The 21,254-nt window shown below is 40.2% G+C and overlaps 5 protein-coding genes across 8 annotated transcripts; 2 read left to right on the plus strand and 3 right to left on the minus strand.

Moving 5' to 3' along the window:
• Positions 1 to 10: 10 nt before the first annotated feature.
• On the plus strand, positions 11 to 2,811 carry dhrs4 (dehydrogenase/reductase (SDR family) member 4). Its single transcript, XM_081694511.1, has 9 exons — positions 11 to 120; positions 856 to 971; positions 1,125 to 1,302; positions 1,400 to 1,501; positions 1,684 to 1,754; positions 1,855 to 1,906; positions 2,060 to 2,194; positions 2,337 to 2,392; positions 2,608 to 2,811. Exons 2-9 carry the CDS (start codon positions 859 to 861, stop codon positions 2,720 to 2,722), a joined length of 822 nt encoding a protein of 273 aa, XP_081550637.1. The 5' UTR covers positions 11 to 120; positions 856 to 858; the 3' UTR covers positions 2,723 to 2,811.
• Positions 2,812 to 2,996: 185 nt separating this feature from the next.
• Positions 2,997 to 7,853, minus strand: tinf2 (TERF1 (TRF1)-interacting nuclear factor 2). 2 transcript variants are annotated; one of them, XM_081694509.1, is made up of 10 exons: positions 7,654 to 7,849; positions 7,032 to 7,234; positions 6,628 to 6,726; positions 6,412 to 6,507; positions 6,100 to 6,210; positions 5,563 to 5,686; positions 4,520 to 5,390; positions 4,300 to 4,358; positions 3,634 to 3,716; positions 2,997 to 3,537 (listed from the first exon to the last, which is right to left on the minus strand). In XM_081694509.1, the coding sequence occupies exons 1-10, from the start codon at positions 7,682 to 7,684 to the stop codon at positions 3,418 to 3,420; spliced, it is 1,797 nt and encodes a 598-aa protein (XP_081550635.1). In that variant the 5' UTR covers positions 7,685 to 7,849; the 3' UTR covers positions 2,997 to 3,417. The 2 variants fall into 2 exon arrangements, with proteins under 2 accessions (XP_081550635.1, XP_081550636.1); XM_081694510.1 differs by lacking the exon at positions 4,520 to 5,390 and having other exon boundaries at positions 5,514 to 5,686; positions 7,654 to 7,853.
• Positions 7,854 to 8,043: 190 nt separating this feature from the next.
• cideb (cell death inducing DFFA like effector b) lies at positions 8,044 to 11,650 on the plus strand. Of its 2 annotated transcripts, none has more exons than XM_081694512.1 (5): positions 8,044 to 8,476; positions 9,304 to 9,454; positions 9,732 to 9,881; positions 10,072 to 10,268; positions 10,770 to 11,650. In XM_081694512.1, the coding sequence occupies exons 1-5, from the start codon at positions 8,451 to 8,453 to the stop codon at positions 10,912 to 10,914; spliced, it is 669 nt and encodes a 222-aa protein (XP_081550638.1). In that variant the 5' UTR covers positions 8,044 to 8,450; the 3' UTR covers positions 10,915 to 11,650. The 2 variants fall into 2 exon arrangements, with proteins under 2 accessions (XP_081550638.1, XP_081550639.1); XM_081694513.1 differs by having other exon boundaries at positions 9,340 to 9,454; positions 10,770 to 11,648.
• A 358-nt stretch (positions 11,651 to 12,008) lies between these two features.
• Positions 12,009 to 15,600, minus strand: homezb (homeobox and leucine zipper encoding b). Of its 2 annotated transcripts, XM_081695250.1 has the most exons (3): positions 15,550 to 15,599; positions 14,725 to 15,063; positions 12,009 to 14,207 (listed from the first exon to the last, which is right to left on the minus strand). In XM_081695250.1, exons 2-3 carry the CDS (start codon positions 14,986 to 14,988, stop codon positions 12,234 to 12,236), a joined length of 2,238 nt encoding a protein of 745 aa, XP_081551376.1. In that variant the 5' UTR covers positions 14,989 to 15,063; positions 15,550 to 15,599; the 3' UTR covers positions 12,009 to 12,233. The 2 variants fall into 2 exon arrangements, with proteins under 2 accessions (XP_081551376.1, XP_026867231.3); XM_027011430.3 differs by having other exon boundaries at positions 14,725 to 15,600.
• Positions 15,601 to 18,157: 2,557 nt separating this feature from the next.
• LOC145643537 (zinc-binding protein A33-like) lies at positions 18,158 to 21,148 on the minus strand. The gene is given in 2 exon segments (XM_081695057.1): positions 18,158 to 18,717; positions 21,124 to 21,148. Coding segments are annotated over 2 exon segments (585 nt in total).
• Between the last annotated feature and the right edge of the window lie 106 nt (positions 21,149 to 21,254).

Below are 21,254 nucleotides of genomic sequence, written 5' to 3' on the forward strand. Positions count from 1 at the left end.
GTAGCCAATCAGTTATAAGGCGTTCAGTTGAACATCCGCAAATATGGCTGACTGAAGTTAATATTAAAGCCAAACCTACTTGACACTTCAGAAGCTTTCCCGGTTGCTACAGAGGTTAAGGTAAATTCTATCCACTCGTATAGAAAGTAGGCAACAAAATTATATTTGTTGAATTCATCAAGGTCCAGCCTTTTATGTTTACATGCTAAGTAAGTTTGTTGTTAAGTCGAGGCATTTCCAAGACATGCATAATCGTAAAATCATTCTGACTAACTTCAATCTGAGTGCAAAAACAGGCTCCTCTGTTTACTAGAGCAATGTATGAACGCTTCATATGCTATAAAGCGTTTGACTGTATGGCTGCTGCCTTTAACCCAGATAAACTGATTCAGACTGACCAGTAGGTTATCAGCACGTTTTATTTAAAAAACGGAATAAAATGCTAACCATAGTTCATGAAGCACATCTGCACAAAAATCTTATAGCATTTAGTATTGTTATTTGTATGCTTGTTTCAACTTTGTACTTTATTACATAACGCTAGTAAATATATTGCTAAGGAACTCTAGACTGCTGAACTGCTAGGTATTACTCTGAAAAGGGTAGACAGGTTTGTCTAACAATACATTTTCAGATTTTGAGCTATATAACCTAGCAATATTATAATTATTAAAGTGCAATAATGTGCTGAGGTCTTGAGGAGAGCTGAATAAAAATAAATGTCCATGGATTTAAATAATTATGAAGTGAACTGTGTAACTATATTCAACTATGTCATTGTGTAACTGTCATTAAAGAAGTCACAGGTTTTTCTAATATCACACTGCAATATTTACTTTCTATAATTATTTCAAGGTAATGTTGAGAGCTATAACTAAAAGCCTTATAGCCAGTCCCATCAGTGGTGGAAGAATGATGTCCAACACCAGCCTCTCGGGAAAAGTTGCCATAGTTACTGCATCCACAGATGGGTACAAAATTTCACCTTCTACAGTCACATAGGGGTTTACTATACCTTTGACCAACAAGTTAGTCAATTTATCATGTGGTAACCACAGATGTATTAATCGATCACCTTTCTGAGAGACCACAGGGTAACAGCAAGGTAATAACCCGATTTTCAGGATCGGCTTGGCTGCAGCACAGGCACTAGGGAAGAGAGGAGCTCACGTTGTCGTGAGCAGTCGTCGGCAAGCCAATGTTGACAAAGCGGTGTCACTGTTACGCAATGAGAACATTGAAGTGATTGGTACCACATGTAATGTGGGGAACAGAGAGGACAGAGAGAGGCTTGTCAACATGGTGAGCTCATGTGTTTTTCCTCCAAAATAAGTAGGTGGTAGAAATGCTACACTTTTTAATATTCGGAGAAGAAATCAACCATACCCTTTTTCTTCAGGCGGTGGAACAGTGTGGGGGTATTGACATCCTTGTCTCTAATGCAGCCGTGAACCCTTTCTTTGGAAACATCTTAGAATCCACAGATGAAGTCTGGAGCAAGGTGCAACACAATACTCCCGTAGATTTGAAAAACATGTCCATAGACACTATTCAGCCAATGAAATTTTTAAAAATTAAATGGGCCACCCTTGATTTAATCTGAGCCCATGTTTTGTTGCTGGTTGTATTTTACATTCATAAGAAATATAGTCTTATTCATGTGCTTCTGGATATGTTCCAAAGATATTAGATGTGAATGTGAAAGCTGCATTCCTTCTGACCAAACAAGTGTTTCCTCACATGGTGAAAAGAGGGTGAGTGAACAAACTGAAATCATAAAATGCTCAGATTAAAAAGATTGTTTTAAAAGATCCTAGAGCAGCTGTAACAATTGATCAGTCATCTACTTTTCAGGGGTGGCTCAGTGGTGTTTGTGTCCTCAGTAGCAGGGTACCAGCCAATGCAGGTGAGCGCAGGACCAGAAGTTCAATATGATGTAAAGATTTTAAAAAGCCAAAAACAAAGTTAAGCTTTAGCATGTTGCACCACTGGCTAAATGGCTGAACACTTATTTTTCAGTTTCATAATGCCTGAACTAAGGACCTTTGTGTGTCATTAGGGGTTGGGTCCATACAGCGTGAGTAAGACTGCTCTGTTGGGCCTAACGCAAGCCCTCGCCCCTGAACTCGCTCAAAGTAACATCCGAGTCAACTGTGTGGCTCCAGGAATCATCAAGACGCGCTTCAGTGCTGCAGTGAGGATTCCTCCCCTATCTCTCGCCCCCCGGTCATACGCCGAGGAATAGATTTAATTTCTGTGATGCGGACCTTATGTTGCCACATCTTCCAAGTAAATATGTTACTGTGCTCGTTTAATGAAACCTTGTGCTGTTGCAGTTATGGCAGAGTGAAGAAGTGGCAAATGAGTTTCTAAAGCTACTCAGCATTAAAAGGTATCCATTTTGCTTGCTATGACATAGCTATGTTTGGTTGTAGCTGGAACAGTTAGGTTTGTGGGTCAGAGATTTTAAATTCCAGAATTCTACAGCTAGATCACCTATGACTGGTTGTATATTCATACTTCATTGTATTGTTGTATTGCATTTAAGATCTTAACCTTACTGAACACCCTGACAGACAATGATTTATAATGTGTTCTCATTTGTAGGCTAGGGATGCCGGAAGACATTGGGGGGGTGATCACTTTCCTGTGTTCAGAGGATGCCTCATATATCACTGGAGAGACTATTACTGTCACAGGTGGCATGAACTGCAGACTGTAAGAGTTTGCACAGGCAAGTTTAAAAAAAAAAAAAAAAAAAAAAAAAAAAAAAAAAAAAAAAAAAAAAAACCTGCACAAGAAAGAGGCTTGATAAAGGGCCAGGAATCACCTGTATGCAACTACCCATCAGCCACAGATGAAAACTTCAGATGTCCAATCTTTCATACAATGTGAAACTAGCAAGCTAAACCTTTTCACATTTTTAGCTTCTTGTTTTGTCAATAAACAATAAAAATGAATTTCTAACTACAGAATATAAACTGATTAGACCATACTTATGTAAGCAAAAGTTTATTAGGCTATAGTTCATAGATTGTTTAAGATTTTTATATAGGTAGTATCCAGCATAATGTCTATAGTAAAACTACTCTTTATGCATCACACAAGTAAAATGTATATACTCTTGTATGCAACTTTTGGAAAACAAACAAAAAGGTTTAGTATTATAAAGCAAAATACCTGCTGTTCTGAATACAAATATACCATATGTACCTGAAAGTGCAAAAAAAAAGACAACTCCATAATAGCTGTTTAAAATCAATATACCTTAAGCTTGGATTACGGCAGGCAATGATTAATGCTATATGTTTACCAAGCAGCACCGGAATGAAGTAAATAAAAGGCTCTGTTAGTAATGGCACGCCTTGTTAAAATATTAAATCATATGTAATAACTGAACATCCATTAAAAGGAATCTCATCTGCTCCCATTCCCTGGAGACATCAGGTCACGGCGGAAGAAAGGAGGATGCCAGAACTCATACAAGGTGGGAATGTAAGTGTCATCCTTTGTCTTGTAGTAGCGTTTCTTAAACAGCTGCAAGGAAACAAACGCCATCAGAGATGTGAAGTTATGAACTTTCTTAGTGTTGTATTAATATTTTACTAGTGTTTTATACAACCAAGGACTTACCCTTCCTTTCACATTCTGAATAGCTTCATCTTCTGAATCAATAATAATGTCATCAGTGGATTGAATTGGAGAAGAGTCTTTGTCTGAAGGAATATGGGTAGATTGGTCAACAGTAGCTGAGTACAATGAAAAATAAACATGCCTCTTATTCGACGTTTGCAGTTTTTTATAACTGTAAAAGAAATGTCAAATCAGTTTAAGCTCTTTATTTATGGACTGTAGTTGACTTTGCTAAAATGAGAGGTTAAAATTAGGGAAACCAGAAAAAAAAGATGCAACTTTAATTTATGCTTAATGAATTGACTGAGAATGACGGGTTTCATTGGAAATTGATCATTTCTGATCCTACAGTGACTTTTAAAAAACAGCAACAAACTTGTAACCTGAAAAAAAAAACATTTACACTACCCTACCAGAAGTATTACACTGATCTATCCATTAACAGCTACAACAAATGATCTTTAAAATGACTTGTTTTGTTTTTTTATAAAGATTGAAAGACGGATGGATAGATATTAATTGGGGAAGTATTCTCCATGACAACAGTGAAAGCTTTGTTAAGGATGCCTCAAGTCATTCACAACATCTGAAAATGTCCAAATCACATGTTCCAAGTTTTCTGATCTCTGGATCAGAGATTTTAACTGATGTGGATACTCAAGTTACCTGAACTCTCCACCCTTATAGGCATTACAGAGGGGATGCAAGGAGACCCAGCACAGGTTCTACATGGAAAAAAAGGCAATCATTGTTATTTGGGATACAACACTGAAACATCATAGAGAAAGACAAAACAGTTGTATTAATCAGTCCTTTATTTATTGTTATCTGAAACATAGTAATCATAAAATACAGTGACAACACTCAAGAGTGACGTTCCCCTCACTGCTTATTGATCACATTGGTCAAGTCCTTTTCAGGGGTCGATGTGTAACTGAGCTTCCTCTTCCGGTTGATGCTGTAACCATTTCTCTCTTTAGACACACTCCTGATGGCTTGGTGTCTTGGAGACTTTGTAGCCTGTTCCTCATTGACCGCAGCTTTCAGCAGTACAGGCTGAGTGGCACCTGTGATATCCAGTCGCGGGATGACGACTCGAAGCTGAAACTTCATACAGGAAGCAATGATAGCAGGCAGGCTACTGTCTTCCTGTGACCTGCTGTCTGGGGTTGCTCTTGCAGACGTCTTACTGTTGTCTTTGGGCCCTTCTCCTCTACTCTTCCCGTCTCCATGCAGCTCCTTCTTGGTTTTCTGCCTCTTTTGTTTTGAGGCTACACTCCTCCTCCTTCCTCCTGTCACCATTCTCACTTGACCTTCGTCCTCATCTTCCTCTTCACTGCTTGCCGATGTTTGACTGATTACAGTAAAGAGAATCTTCCCAACGTGTTCCTCTTTGGGACCATTATCTAAAATCTCATTCTGTGTACCTGAGCATGACTTTACCCTTGTGTAACTCGAAACCTCTGTACTTATCAATTCTTCTTCACTGTCCTGTCCCAAAATGGATACCATGTTGTCACTGGCTGAAGTGCTTTGTGGGAGGTCTTTACTAGATATCGAGCCAATAACAGGTGTGATTTGTCGTGCAGTTTGTCTGGTTTGCATAATATTTGATCTCTGTGTTGATGGACCAGGACTTGGGACCATATTTGTTGCTGTAGTAGATCTTAAGTGGTTGGATGCATGCTTTACTCTGCCAGAAGGAGGTAGTGAAAGGGAAGATAAAATGGAATCCCCAGTGGAGGAAGGAATAGATGCTGCGGGTGTATCCGTCCACGAGTGGCAAAAACAAAAATAGGGGGAAAAATTGTGTCGCGGGGGTGGGGGATACAGACAAAGGGGAAAAAAGTGAGAAAAATCAGTAGGCCAGCATGTCCTACCTAAATGTTTTGATGTCACACACAACAGTCACATCATCACTGCAATCACCTGCTGAGTCCAAGTGCCCCAGGCACCTCTCATGCTGCAGCAGAGTCCTGAGAAGTTGTGGTTGAGAAGCAGCACGTGCACACTCCTCCAGAACTGCAGGGGCACCAGTGAGCCACGACACAGTCTGAAACATGAAACCAGCTGAAGTTAAGTGCAGAATACTTAGTGTACTACCACTCCATGCAGAGTTGCACATTTAGTGGAGCCTTGCACAATTGGACATAAAAAAAATGGTAATCTGGTAGAATTCTAAAATGCTGGAAGCTAGTCTTAGGTCAGCATAAATGAGTATCTTCTCAGAACTGAACTGCAGAAAGGCATAATTTTGTTTGCAATTTAACACTTTTAGTAAAACTCAACAAATAAGTACAAGGAATTAGACTATTTTGTATGCATCATCAACAATCAGTAGCTGATACAAATGTGCAAAAACCAGGAACCACTGTGGTAATTTTCAATTCTGGTTGAAGACTGACAAGTATGAATCAATAGTCAGCCAGTTGCACAACTGATTAAAGGAAACATGATAAAAGCAACCTGAGTGAGGTCGGGGACTGGAAGCAGCTGGTCCAGTCTGGTAAGAAACTCCCACAGCAGCTTCTCTAGAGCAGCCTCATACTGAGGCCCATACTGAGAGTCAAACTCCTCCTGAAAGCAGATTAAAGCAAAATCAAAACAAAGTTCATATGCAAGTATGTATATAAGTGTGTTTTTGTATGCAAGTGTAAGGTAAAATCAAAGAAACCCAACAGTGTAGAGAGAACCTAAAAATTTAGCAAAGCCAGATTTAAACCCACTGAATTGTCCTAACAGACAGGGAATGCAGAGAGGCACCAAGTGTTTTCTCACCTGGAAGAATCGTTGTCTTCCCACTGGGTTGTTAATCAGAGTGTGAACAAGGCTGTGGAAGTTCCTCACAGCCACCTCCACTTTCTGATCCTTCCCCTGGATCAGATGGCAAACAGTATTTACTGGCTGGGAACTATCAAAACATACATGTCATATCGTATCCCAGAGCGAAAGAAAGAAAAGAGAAGAGAAAGAGAGAAACTAGAGACCACTCACTTTCCCTTTGGGCAGAGAAGGAGCACACAGTCTCTTCAGATGGGAGAGAATTAACTCGGGGTCAGGAGACTGGGACGCATGGAGCTGCTCAAGTATCAGCTAAAGAAAGAAAACCTCAGATCAGCTTCATGATTGAAATCCATATAAAAACTTTAACTAGAGAAATATTATATCAAATTCCTATGCTAGTTCATGTAGCAACTCCAGAAGTAGAGAAACACTCATGGTGCAACTCAAATCACAGTAGGCTGAAGTCAGAAAAGACCATCAGGCCATTGGACAAGCAGATATTCCACAGCTAAACATGCATGTCTGTATGGGAAGGAAAATGGGAAGAAAAATGCAAGATAAGCACTGGGATCTTCCATTCCCCAAAATCACGGCACAAAACGCCACAAACTCACCCTTGCCTGTAGACCCACAGTCAGCTTCGCCTGATGTCTGTAACTTAGCAACCCAGGTACAGTCTCTGACACTGACGTCACGAACTCTTCCAGCCTTCCGTAATGCATCACGTCGCGCTGCTGCATCACCTTCCACACCGCCGCGGAGACGAGCCTCAGGGGCGGGGCCAAGAGACGAAGGGAAGCCACTGGTAAAGTTTCACCTGATTGATAAGAAGGGTAACCACAAACGTGTTTTTCTGAAGCAGGGCAAATCTGGGTAGCTAGCCTAGCTAACTAATATATACACACAATCTTGACTCGACCAATAGACAGTACCTTAGCTAACTTGGGTATCTATTAACCATACAATACATAAGACATCTGTTAATGGGTGGGCTAGCTTTCATATAAGGAGCGACCTTATTATATTGATATTAGCTATATATTTACTTAAGATAGCTATCTTAATACAGCCGCTAATTAGCCTAGGTAGGTAGCCAGCTAGCTAGTGTTAGTTGTGTGGATTGCAGTTTAGCCAATTAATAAAACTAGATAACTAGATAGCTAGATAGCGTTAGCGGTGCATCGAACAACAGGTGGCTTTGGCAAGTCTATTTATCCATTTTAAAGGTCGACTTACCGTTATTCATTGGTTTCACAGAATTCTTCATTTCGCGACTACTATCTTAGGTTAACTAGAGTACTAGCATTAATGAGCTTTATAATTAGTTTGAGCTCTAAATGCTAGTGCACTAAAATATATTTTAAAAAATCACAAGATTAACTAGCTAACCTATGATATCTAACGTTGTTTTTGCGCCGCGCCAAACAAACGCTGATACCGTTTCCGGAAAGACGTCACACTTTTCCGTTTTCCAATAACCGTACTTGCGCACTCGGAACGCATCTTGTGTGCCTACCACACAATACCGCACTCCGAGAACGCAAATATGCAGGATGAAATCCAGACGCAAACGATTTCAATTTCAAGTCAGTTACGCTATTCATGAATGTGTAAAAAGCTTAACATTTTCAGACCCTTCTTTGCAAGAATGCTAAAAACAAGTTTAAAACTGACTTTAAAATGATCCATTTGACTTTTTCTTAGGTCTTAAATAGAGACTAGGTCTCAACGACATACAATTTTTAGGCTCACTGTACTGTATGTTTATATCCAGTTTATGTTCATAGGGTATTTAAACTTCCACCCTCAACGCACTTTCAGATAGTCTACTGGACTTTGCTCTCTGACATCTATAAGTGAATCACTCAGTTCAGACCGAAGTCCACACACGTAACTGGCCTGAGGGCAGGCCAAACAACACATTTACTGGGCTACAGATTCACCATTTCACTTCTATTGACACCTATAAGCATAATCCAGGGTCTTGATATTTAGAAAGGCAAAAATAATTTTGTACCACTAAGATCACCAGGATGGAAACAACATCTTCACTGATTAAGTGAGTTTGATGATGACATTGCTTTTGAGATTTCCTTTGGTTTGATTAGTACATACATTTACTATATTTGTACCCTTGATGGACAAAGTAATTGCACTTTTAGTGGTTGTTATACAGTCTGCTTTTGGTTTAAAGCAAACAAGCAACCCCCGTACATCCATAATTACTAAGCTTTGCAAGCTACTGATTATATTGTATTTGTTTTTCTAAATCAGTGAATAGATTGAGTTCTGTTAATGCCATTTTAACTTTTTTTTCCAAGTTAAATGTTTCAATTATGTTTCAAATTATTTAAGCTCGTATATTAATGTTCTGCAATAATCATGCCATGTAAGGTGTTAAGTCTTATAAAAAGTCTTGATCTTGAACAGGTTAATTAGTCTTAAAGAAAAGCTCAGTACAAGATGGACACTTTGATTGCAGAATATATTATGAGTTTCTCATGAGTCTTCATCAGATCCGCATCATAGTTGATCTCTTTTCTCTTCTAAAACCTCATTCAGGTCTGTGTCTCTCTTGCCTCCTAAAACCTCATTCAGGTCTGTGTCTCTCTTGCCTCCTAAAACCTCATTCAGGTCTGTGTCTCTCTTGCCTCCTAAAACCTCATTCAGGTCTGTGTCTCTCTTGCCTCCTAAAACCTCATTCAGGTCTGTGTCTCTCTTGCCTCCTAAAACCTCATTCAGGTCTGTGTCTCTCTTGCCTCCTAAAACCTCATTCAGGTCTGTGTCTCTCTTGCCTCCTAAAACCTCATTCAGGTCTGTGTCTCTCTTGCCTCCTAAAACCTCATTCAGGTCTGTGTCTCTCTTGCCTCCTAAAACCTCATTCAGGTCTGTGTCTCTCTTGCCTCCTAAAACCTCATTCAGGTCAGTGTCTCGGCAATTGTGGTCATCCCCTCAGAGACCATTCAGGGTGTGCTCCTGGAACAGAGTGATCAGGAAGGGAATCACTGCAGCAACCCTGCAGGAGCTAAAAAAGAAGGTGAGTGAATCCACAAATAATAAGGGCTCACAATGTGGAAAATATGTATTTTGGAGTACTAAATTAATTAATTAAGCTAAATTAAATAAGATAGCACAGTAATCTACCTCAAAAAGAAAATTTAAAGAGAAAAATAATCAACCTCATTACTTTTACAACAGAGAAGAGGAACAAATTTGGGATCTGTCTAATTTAATGTCGCATAGGTGTATTTTGCCCAATATGTTACATATGGCATGTGTGCACGTTCTTACACGGGCAGTTGTGTGTTGGCTAGGCAGCTCACGCTCTGCTGGTCCCTGCCCCGGTGTCTCTGGTGTGTGAGGAGGATGGCACTGAGGTGGATTCAGATGAGTTCCTCATGGCCCTGCCAGACAACACAGTTCTCATGGGCATGGAACCAGGCCAGGCCTGGAGACCCCATCCTGTAGGTATGCGTATGAGTGTGTGAATGTGTGTTCTAATGTGTGCATGCTGGAATACTGTCAGTGTATATGTGTGTGTGTATATAGCAGTCTTCCTTTTAGTTAACATTCTGTGCAAACCAGTCTGTTACATTATTATATTATTTTTTACTACAGTGCATGCTGTTGTGTGTATACATTTATTATTGGCAGTTAGGTCAGAGAAGTGGTTCCATCAAACCAGCTGACAGCAAACCCCGCACCGGTCGTGACATTGCTCAGGTGACCTTTGACCTTTACCGTCTGAGCCCAAAAGACACATTTGGCTCTCTGAGCGTGAAGGCCACGTTCAAGGGACTATACTCCATTGGTGCTGACTTCCAGTGCCTGGGGCCCAAGAAAGTGCTCAGGTGAGGGCTGCAGGAAACCTGTTAATCTCCTGAAATGTCTGGATGACTTATGCATTATTATGTTAGGGTTTCAGGAGTTACTGTGTTTTCACATTCCTTATCATCAAGGAAATAAAATAAAATTTGACCACTGTAATCTGGCATAGTTATTAGTTACCAACAGAATTTCCTTACTTGATGCATTTAGACTGTGTAGGTGGATTTTAATTTACATAACACTTTATTAATTAAAAGGAAATTAGACATGTAGCTGCAAAAGGCATACTGATGGTGCCTTTGAACCAGGGCTTTCAGGGTCTCCATAATATAAGTCTATTATAAGTCTAATATAGGAATCAAATAGAGGCATTTTATTTTTGTATTTTGTTCCAAAGAGCACTAATGATTTCACATACACAATTGGCAAATACTTTTTTTCTTACTTTATCAACTGACCAGATGATTGAAATGTCAGCTATATCAAACTGAATATCATATTCTTTCCTAATTTCTCTTTGACAGAGAGGCCCTCAGAATGATCTCCACTATACTCCAAGCAGCAGGTCACATGTTGATCACATCAGCTACTGTGATTCGTCGAATCATTCAGGGGGCGGACCTCCTGCAAGTTCAGCATGATAACATGCAGGGAGAATACTGGAACTGACTGCCTTTGATTAGGAAATTAAGTGCTATTGCTTTGTGAACACAACTTATTTTAAGAATCCTCCTATCAGTATTCTTCATTCTGTATTATATTACCAGGGCCAATTATGCAGACCGGCAAAACACTTTAGTTGCAGACTACAAAAAAGTTTAATGTAGACTGTAAAATGCAGGCTAAGACCAAGCTTAAACAATATCCAGGAAATATCTCCCATGCAACAATGTGGATACAATTTAAACTGTACGTATGATTACCGTTTTATCTATTGCAGCTGTCCACTTAAAATTTGTTTAACAGTTTATTGAGTTGAAATGCCATTGTAACCAAGGAAACATTTTCTAAAAACAGGTACAAAAATCTTAACAAGCAAAAAATGATTTTTGTAATCATGTCTGTAATATCAATCAAATGCATAGAATACAAAATGTATAATTCAAGCTTTTTGTGTAATTATGGTCCTAGGAGTAAAAACACAAAGCAAAAAAAAAAAAAAAAAAAAAAAAGACTCCCCAAAAATTCTTTTAAAAAGCTGTAACACAATCTGAACACATTATCTGAACACATTAAATAATTATAACTTTTTAAAAATAAATATAGATTTTTCCATTTTAAAACAAAGCTTTAACAGTACCATGAATGGAAATCTGAGCCACATTCATGCAATATTAAAACTTTCATGGAGAAAAAGCCTTCATAAAGACAACCCTAATTCTTAAGCACATTATCACCTCAACGAGAACATTAAAACGTTACACATAAAAGTAGACTGCAGATCTTCCCCAGTGCCTGTGCTAAGGAAATGGCTTTCACCACTGTCCTTTTCTTCATATATATATATATAGTATTAAGGGATATATATATATATATATATATATAATTAAGGGATATATATATATATATATATAGATATAGTATTAAGGGATATATATATATATATATATATATATATTATTAAGGGAGATATATATATATATAGATATAGTATTAAGGGATATATATATATATAGATATATATATAGATATATATATATATATAGATATAGTATTAAGGGATATATATATATATATATATATATATATATATATATATATATATATATATATATATATATTAGTATTAAGGGTTCTAATGCAGCACCAGATTGTATCGATGCATCAGTGGTAATAAATACTAGACATGAGACAAAGACAAACTTTTAAAAAAATGATGCTATACACTTTATGTGGCAGTCACGTAGAGTCCAGACTCTACAGACTCTACTTTTCTGTTAATCTAAATGCTCTCTTACATAATATATTATTTTACAATGATCCCATGGTCAAAGATCACCACATGCCAGTCCTGAAGGCCTCAGCCTGTATAAGCCATCCCACGTTCTCTCCTCACTCTCTCCTGTCCCATTACTGGCTTGAGACGCCCCCAAACTGAGGCGGGCATCTGCTCTCTCGGGCCACGCCCTGCTCTGGCCACTCCTCCCCCCTCTCCTCTGCTGTTTTGTGAGCCCTGCGATTATGCGCTCCCTGTTCTCCGGGCTCATCCAGCGCATGTTGGAGTGTTTGATGTGGTATCGGGTGTCCCCGAACCACTGGACAATCTCTGTCCGGGTGAGACCTGTCTTCCTCTGGAGGACTGTGTAGTCATTGCTGCTGGGCCACTGGCAGCGCAGGAAGCTTTGCCTGAGCACGTCCAGCTGTTCCTGGGTCTTCTTGCGGAGGTAGGGCTCGGGTCCAGCGCTGGGCGCCTGGCCCTGCAGGAATGATGGAGAGGGAGAGGAGGAGGAGGGAGATGGGGAAGGATCTACTGAGAGGTCTATGTCAATCTCCTGTTGTTCCTGTTTAATGGAAGTATGACCATCACCAAGATCCAGGTCGTCACACTCTTGCTCTTTTCCTGTATCTGTCCTACTGACTCCTTCCACAAGAGGGCCCTGTTTACCCTCCATGTGTTCGTCCAGGTCAAGCTCAAATCCTGCCCCTGAGCCAACAGCCTCATTGGCTTCATATAGGCTGCCGGTGTCCAATCGCCTTCGAAATCTACCAAGCAACTGCTGGGGTCGACTTCGCCTTCCGTCTCCAGCCGACCAGCCCCGGCCGCTCCTGCGAAGCTGGTAGCGGCTGTCAGCAAACCACTTGCGGATCTCGTGACGGCTGAGCCCGGTTACGCGTTGCAGGCGCTGAACCTCGGCCTCCGTGGGCCAGTTCCTGTGGACGAAACTGCGTCGGAGCACCATAAGCTGGGCTTTGGACTTCTTCCGCAGCTGCACAGTGGGGGCACAGCCGGGCTCCGTCCTGGGAGGGTACATCAGGGCCGTGTACTCTGCTGTGCTGCTGCGGTATCTGTCGGTGCTGGGTTGTGGTGGGCATGTGTACACAACAGGGCTTTGAAACTCAGCTTCGCCAGGAGGTAAGTGGTTCATGTCATTGTGAGGATGAGGAGGGATTCTGTGCGAGGAAGAGTGCTCGAAAGCACTCGTGTGCTGGGCTTCGGCTCTGCACTTCAAAGGCTGCTCCAAACCGTTGGTGTACTGATTATTGGCACCGTATTGTATGAGAGGACTGCTGCTGTAGTCACTGGCACAGTGCTGAAGTAAACCATTGCCATGGACCACCGCATGAGGCGTGTGCCCCATATAGGATTCCCTCGTAGTTGCCTGTTTGAAACCCCGATGCGGCTCCTCCTGCCTTGTGTTCTCATGCATCAAAAAGTCCCGCAGTTCATCTTCTTTGTCCTTCTCCTCAAGACCGTCCCCGGCAGGCCCTCCATGCAGGCGCCGCAGTCTGAGACGGGTCTGGTGGATGTCAGCGTCAGCCCAGCTGATGCCGTAGCGGACGCGCTGCATCATGAACCACACCTTGACACGATCAGGCTGCAGAGAGCAGCGACGTGCCAGGGCACTGGCCTCCTGCTCAGTGGGGTACGGGAAGGCATTGAATGCTTCCACTAGCTCTGAAACATCATCCAGCTCCCGTGTCTGCTCCGAGCGCACCCAGACCAGCTTCAGGCCCTCGGACACCAGCGGCAGACACACCAGAGGTGTTCGGTTGAGGCCAGCTGTGCCGGACGAGGCAGAGTCCTCGCTTTGGTTTCCATTGGTAGACCCTGAAGAGGATGAGGCCTTCCTCTGAGGCAAAATGGAGGCAGGGGATGAGCTTTTGCTGGCCTTGGTAGCAGTTATTTTTTTCACAGTCTCAACGTGCTCCGTCTCTGGTACCTGGTTCTCCACTGTACAGGTATGTCTGCTCTTCTCTAAATGCTTGAATAAGGAAAATGTGGCCCCCTCAGAAAGCACTGTCTGTGGAAAGCATAGAAAACAATGTGGCTATGTGGATGTCGAGAGACTACTGAATGTATATGCATTAAAACTATTATCCTCTGGTGGTACCACCATAAAAGCAATGCAATAGGATTTTCGTTTGCAGAGATTCGTTATTTATTATTTTAAGGATTTAAACCAATCCAGAAGCCAAAACATAATTACCTAACTTGATTTGTGACCAGTTTATTTGTGATTGGTTGCATGTGATAAGAAACTACAACCCAAAGCTGCTGTGTTTACCTGAGAGTGAAAATATCTTAAACTGATTATTAAATTTTACTCATGAACATCATTGGAATAAAGGAGCTCCATGGTTGAGCTGTATACACAAAACAAAGAGGAGCTCAGCTTTTGTACATTTAATTTAAAATCTAAAACTTTATTTAAAGCATATTTATTAAAGTCTTTATTCAGTGCAGAAGGCAAAAGTAAGATTATCAATAAGTTTATTATTACTGCACCACCTAATACTAACCTTAATAGCAAAACTTACTTTTCCAGCTGGCGGGCTCCGCTGTCCTTCTGATCTTTGGTCCACACATGTAACCTGGACAACCTCCTCCTTCTTTCCTCTCCTTGTCTCACCATTTAGTGAGCTCGGGCCAGGCAGCGCAGTAACAGGATGACTAGTGTGTAGATGCTGGCTAAGACCACGGACGTCTGCTGCTTTGTAGCCGCAAATCCGACAGTCGTAATCATCTATGGTTACAATCTTCCCCCTGGCAACGTCATGTCTCTCCCCCGCAGTCCTAAGCATTTTCCGGCCCTCCGGGTCCTGCGGTGAAGCGTCTGCCTCGTCACAGCGTTGTGCCTGATGCTGCTCCTTTGCAACCTAGAGATGAAAACAAAGTGACCGAGCTACAGTCCTCCGCTTGGTATATCGCAGAAGGTTAGCTAGTCATCTAGGATAACAAGCTGAGTTTTCAGTCGCAGCATAGCTAGCTAGTTAACTTAGCTAACCTACTTCAGCTATGGTATTTACGTGATCCTGACAATGTTATTACCTACGTAGGCTAGACATTTCGATAGCTAGCTAGGTTTATGCAGCTAGAATTCGCCGATAAAATGTGTAGCTATGTAGCTGTTTAGCAAATTATAGCCTTATTGATCTGGTTGACGGAACAAAGGCTTTTTGCTCTCTAGCTAGTTGGCTAACTCTAGCTAGCTACCTTGCTATGTGAGCATCTTTAGTCAACTACTTAAAGCTATATAAATCTAAGACACGATTAAGTACAAACACTTTACTGTCCAGGGGATAAAGACGATTGGTCGATGCTAGTAGGACTATAAAATGCCTTGGCAATGTGGGCACACTTGCCTCGGATCGCCGCTGTCAAATCTGTCACTGTCTGGTTTGTTGCATGTGAAGACATTGAACTTGTTCAGATTTCAAAATAAAAGCCAAACTAATACAGGTATTCCATATATAATAAATGTAAGCACTTTGTAATTTTTATATAGTCTGCCCTTTGCGGATGGTACTCTTCTCTCACCTTTACTTTTTTCCGTTAATTGTCCTACTATATCTGGGACAAATATGCATGGTTGCTTAGGCAGATGACATGAATCTTTGCGTATCAAAGAAATTTAAAGTGCAGACACTGAACATTTTAGTAGTTTTCTGTGCGTATTAAGATATGGGTCCAACGGGAAATCTATACGCAATATATGAGAGGGCAAAAGAGTAACTTAAACTGCCTTCCATGCTAGATGGCTGTCATGCGGCACAGAGTATCCAATGAATTATCCAAAAATATTCGCTACGGGTAGGGAGAGCTTTTAATGTTATGTCAATTTAAATGCAGTCTTTGAATTGCTGTTTTTATCTTATAGAATGTCCAAGTATGGTATCACTTTGCTGTATATGAGGAGCTATAAGGTAAAATAAATAAATATTTTGAATTGCATTATACTAGATGCAGACAGGATAGCTTCTTGCAGTTTTTGTGAATTAGATGCAGGTACCGACATGCTCAGAATAGCCTGTTCTACCTTGTCCCAGAGATACTCTACAGGAGTATGATCTTGAGCTTGTGAAGGCCTGGAAAGCAAGGACTGTCATGTTCCTGGAACCAATCAATCACTATACAACCCTTGTGGCATGGTGCACTGTCTTGCTGAAAATGTCATGCTGCCATAGGGTAAACAGCTGCCATGAAGGAATGAACTTGGTCGCCACAATTCTTAGGTAAGGCCTACTGTCAAAATGTCTATCCATAGGTGTTAGAGAACTCAGAGAATGCCCAAAAAAACATTCCCCACACTATTACTCTACCTCCACCAGCATGAACTGTTGACACCTGACAGGAAAGGCTCATTGATTCATGCTGCTTGTGCTAAATTCTGACCCTCCAATCAGCATGGTGCAACAGAAATCTGGATTCTTGACATCCTCCACTGACACCTTTTGTTAACAATTATTTACATCCACAAGATCCCCTTTTGCTGTATGGTTTTCCTTGATCACACCATTCTCTGTACACTCTTGACACAGTTGCAGGAGAAAATCCTACAAAGTTTTCAGTTTTTTAAATACTGGCCCTGGCTATTCTAGCACCGATAACCATCTCTGATCTGAAGTCACTCTGATCATTCAGTTATCCCAATCTAATGTGGATTCACCCCGAAACTGAGGCACGGAAAAACTTGCTCACCTGATCTTATGATAAACTCTAGGACTCTGCATCTAATTTCCCTACAGGGAAGCTCCAATTATGAAAAGAAAAGTGTCTCTAATACAGTGGTTATTCAGAGTATATTTATTCATGTTTCAATCAATATTCATTAGTACTGGATTGATGAAAGACTTATTTAAATAAAGAAATAAGAATAGAACCAGGTTATCTGTCAGTGGAAGCAGAGTAAATAGATATGTGTGGGTTGACAGCAATTTTATGAAGCCTAACATGACAAAGGTCAAGAATTACCTGTCAAAAATATACCTTTATTATCCCTTTATTGATTTTAAAGAATTGCAGTTAAAAAGATTGCTTTCTACTGATACCACATCAGACTACCTGAGCAGCTTTGCTGGAGAGGGGTGATCTTAAAAACCACTTCCCTCAGGGTCATTTAAAAGATCTGCCTATACCTTGCTCCTTATATATATATTTACAGGTACAAAATTTCCTAAATATACACATACTCAAACATATAGAACCATTAACCAAGAGTTTGTCCTCCCCCATTCTGCTTTGGAAGTTACCTGATCCGATAATGTGAACCAAAAACTACAAATACCCTCAATTCTGTGCATGACTCTTTTGACTCATCACCCTTGTGATCACTGATAAAATATGTAAGAATACTCTTTGGACTCAAACTCCCTTTACATTATTGTGTGTCAGCATATAACAGACAGGAGTCCCATTACTGTAACGTTGCGTGGTAAGGAGGCGGACGCATGTGCAGAGAAGAGCAAGATTTAATAGGGGCAAATCCAAAATCAGAGTCGTTTAGGCAGTCCAGGGTCATAGAGCCGACATGGAGAGCACGGGGAAACATGATCAAACAAAACAAACACATGTAGGCACACACAGGAAAGCAGGCTATAACTAAGGCAAGGGAAAACTCAGGGCTAGGAGACACCTTAACACCTTAACACCTTCAAACATTCAAACATTCAAACATTCAAACATTCAAACATTCAAACAAACAATGAACCATTGAAACAATGAACATCCACAACCAAGGCACACAACAGGGTTTAAATACATGAACTAGAAATGAGGGACAGGTGTAAGCAATCAAACAATGTGAGGACAAGATGAAACTATGGAACAGAACTAAACAGACCACAGGGAAAACACGGAACATGGAAGGGACTGATCGTGACAATTACAAGGAAATACAAATTTCTGAAACTATTTTCTTGTTCTAATGACATGTAAAATCTAATGACAAGTGACAAGTTAAATGTATTTCAGTCACACATCAGTAAGAAAAATTAAATTACTCAGTACTGATGAGATAATCAGTGGAGCTGAGTTTTTACCCTCAACAGAATTAAAAGGACTGACGTATGGGTAGAGTTTCTCTGTGAAAGACTGTCTAGTGAAAGAGTAGATATGAGACTTGGCCTCCACATCATAAAAGGAGACCAGACCCTTCTCATAATCCACAAACACTCCCACGGTCTGGGGCTTCTCTCTGAGGAACAGTGTGACAGAGGGACCAGCGCAAGCACAAGCCTTGTACTCATTTCCGTTTCTCAGAACTACAGTCCAGCATCCATTCTGAGGGGTCAGTGAAGCCTGCCCCTTCCTATTAGTGGCTTCTCTGGCCACTCCTACATCCCAATGCGTCTTCCCTTTGACCTGTACCTTGGAATAAAATCTAAGAAGAACCCTTTCCAGGACAGGGGCACATCTATCAAACCTCTTCTAGTTGTCAGTGAGATTCTGCTGTGTGTCTCCATGTGTCACTTGTTTTCTGTCAGACAGGATGAGGTAAGGATGAACTTTATCAGGATGCAGAATCACATCCTCTAAAAGAAACACACAGTGTGTGATAAGCATGCAAGTCACAAAAGGATTTGGCTAAGAAGACTAAACTATACTTTCAGTAATATCTGTGTAGCAGGCACTGTCAGTACCTTGATAGAATGGTATGATGTGGTACGTGTAGTGTTTAAGGCCCCATTACCCTAAAACATTGTGTAACAAGCAGCTTACTGTCCAGACAGGAGAGTCCCTTACAGTCTTCAAATGCAGACTGAAGACTTTTCTATTTGTGAAATATTTAAATGACCACTGACCCTGCTCTTGTGTTGACTAACTGAAACTCTAGTATTTATTGTAGGGTATTGTGTATTACACTGATGTTGACTGCTCCTTTGTTGACTAGCTGAATCTCTAGTACTTATTGTTTATTGCACTTATCATTGTCTAGGATAGAGCTTGTGTATTTTGCACTTCTAGGCGTGAGCACTGATCCCTGTATTTCAACAGCATTGTAGTTCAATGGTATCTTGGTCGCTAACCTTCTATACTAGCTAGTAAGTATTCTGAATGACAAAGCACTTTTTATAAGTCGCTTTGGATAAGAGTGTCTGCCAAATGGCATAAATGTAAATTTAAATGTAAGCATGAGACTAAACAAGATTTGAGGAACCAGGTGCAGAGTTTTAAAAGATAGCTGACCAGTCCAAAACACAGATACAGCAGAGTAATCCAAACACAGGCAGGGGTCAAAGAACTTAAAGTAAAAGCAGAACAACCAGGCATACAAAACAAGGGCAACCCATAACTCATAAACGGAAAACAAGGCACAAGGTCAAACACAGGCAAGTAGATAAAGACAACCGGACCACTAAAAATGCAAGCCATCCTTTTGTGGCAAGACTTCATGATGGGACAGGAATACAGAGGAATGTAAATACAGTAATTACAGTAACGTAAATACAGTAATTACAAACTCAGGAAGGACAATAAGGCAGCAGACAAGGGGGAAAGAATTCCAGAATTCCAGTGAAGCCGACCAGTGGAGGCCAGGGGTCAGCTTGTATTAAGGTCATCTCAAATTAGAGAGTCTTAAGTGGAATAGTCACTTTACCATTGATATTTTTATGATGCTTTTGAGACTACTGACACTGCCCAGTGTTCATCTTTATTTACTACAAGCAATTCACAGCCAAAGGAAAAGTGCAGAGTCTCTAACATGGGCAGCAGGAGTCTGCAATCATGGGTTATAGCACAGACTCAGTAGTACACTAACAGGCACACTAACCCTCTGAGTATTGTAGTGCTAATGTTAACCAGCTCAAAACATTTATCATTAGCTGGTTAACTTACATTAGCTAACCTTACATAAAGTAATATGACCATGAATTTAACAATCCCAGCAATAACTAATTTTGCCATGCAAAGATGAGTAGAGATGTAATCATCCATTTTTATACAAAACAAAGGATGTTATATTACATTATCCCATTATTTTGTACTGTGTTACATAGAAAAAAACCTTTTGAACTCAGAAGAAAACAATAAAAGTTATTTAAGGTCATTCTTTTGAAAATGTATAGTACTATATGTTATCTCAGATGTATTAAGACAGCTAGCTAGTGTTTTCCAACTCCAGCCAGTTCTGTTCTCTCTACAGGTTTGTAATTTCCTTGCCCATCTGATTAAAAAATTGGTTGATTATTACCTAATGATATGATTCAAGTGTGTTAGGCCAGGGAAAAAAAGATTACTGAAACAAGAGGTGGTGTATCATTCCAATTTATTGACAGCTAGTTTGTATTATATTTCACTTCAGATATGGAATATTACAAGACACTGGAGAAAAGTAACTTCTGAACTGAGAGAGCTTAAAGAACCAAGCACAGGAGACAAGGGAGATGTCCACAAGTCAAAGCTCAGTTAGTAAGAAGAATATTTTCTCTGAGTCCATTTTTCCTCAAATTATGACGAGTCAAATGAAGAACATTTTCAGTTTTACATTTATTTAAGTTGTGCTGAAGCTTTTGAGGCTGAGCTTGTATATCACCTAGGACAAGAACTTACTAAATGTACAACAAATCATGATGTTACAAGAAGCTGCTTCATTGGCCTAGATGAATCACAATCTTTGAAAGAAGATGAGTCACAATCACAGGTCATGTATCTAATGTGTTTTGTCATGCTTATTTTTTTAATGGTGTTTAATTGTTTTTGTCAATTTTAGTCGTGTTGAGTGTTATTTTATGGCGAACTTTCTGTTATGGTGCACTTTCTGTATTTTGTTTTAATCTTTTATTTTATAACACTTTATATCTTCGTCTTAGGAAATGCAATTTTAAGTTGATTTATTTCACTTTTGTTGGTGTTAATGTCTCTCACTGTAGTTTAGTCTTACATACTTTAGGAATGCTTTCCAGACTGAAATATTTCACCAGCTGTTTTTTTCTCACTTCTGGATTTCTTTGAGTTCGGCATAGTGTGCTTATATATATTTTGATAACTTTACTCTACTTTACCCTGATAGATTAATGATTTGGTTACATGTAGCTAATGAAATATATTAATTTAGGGTGATACAATT

This window comes from Electrophorus electricus, chromosome 13 (genome assembly GCF_041902795.1).
Source record: "Electrophorus electricus isolate QZ-2024a chromosome 13, ASM4190279v1, whole genome shotgun sequence".
NCBI classification, from domain to species: domain Eukaryota; kingdom Metazoa; phylum Chordata; class Actinopteri; order Gymnotiformes; family Gymnotidae; genus Electrophorus; species Electrophorus electricus.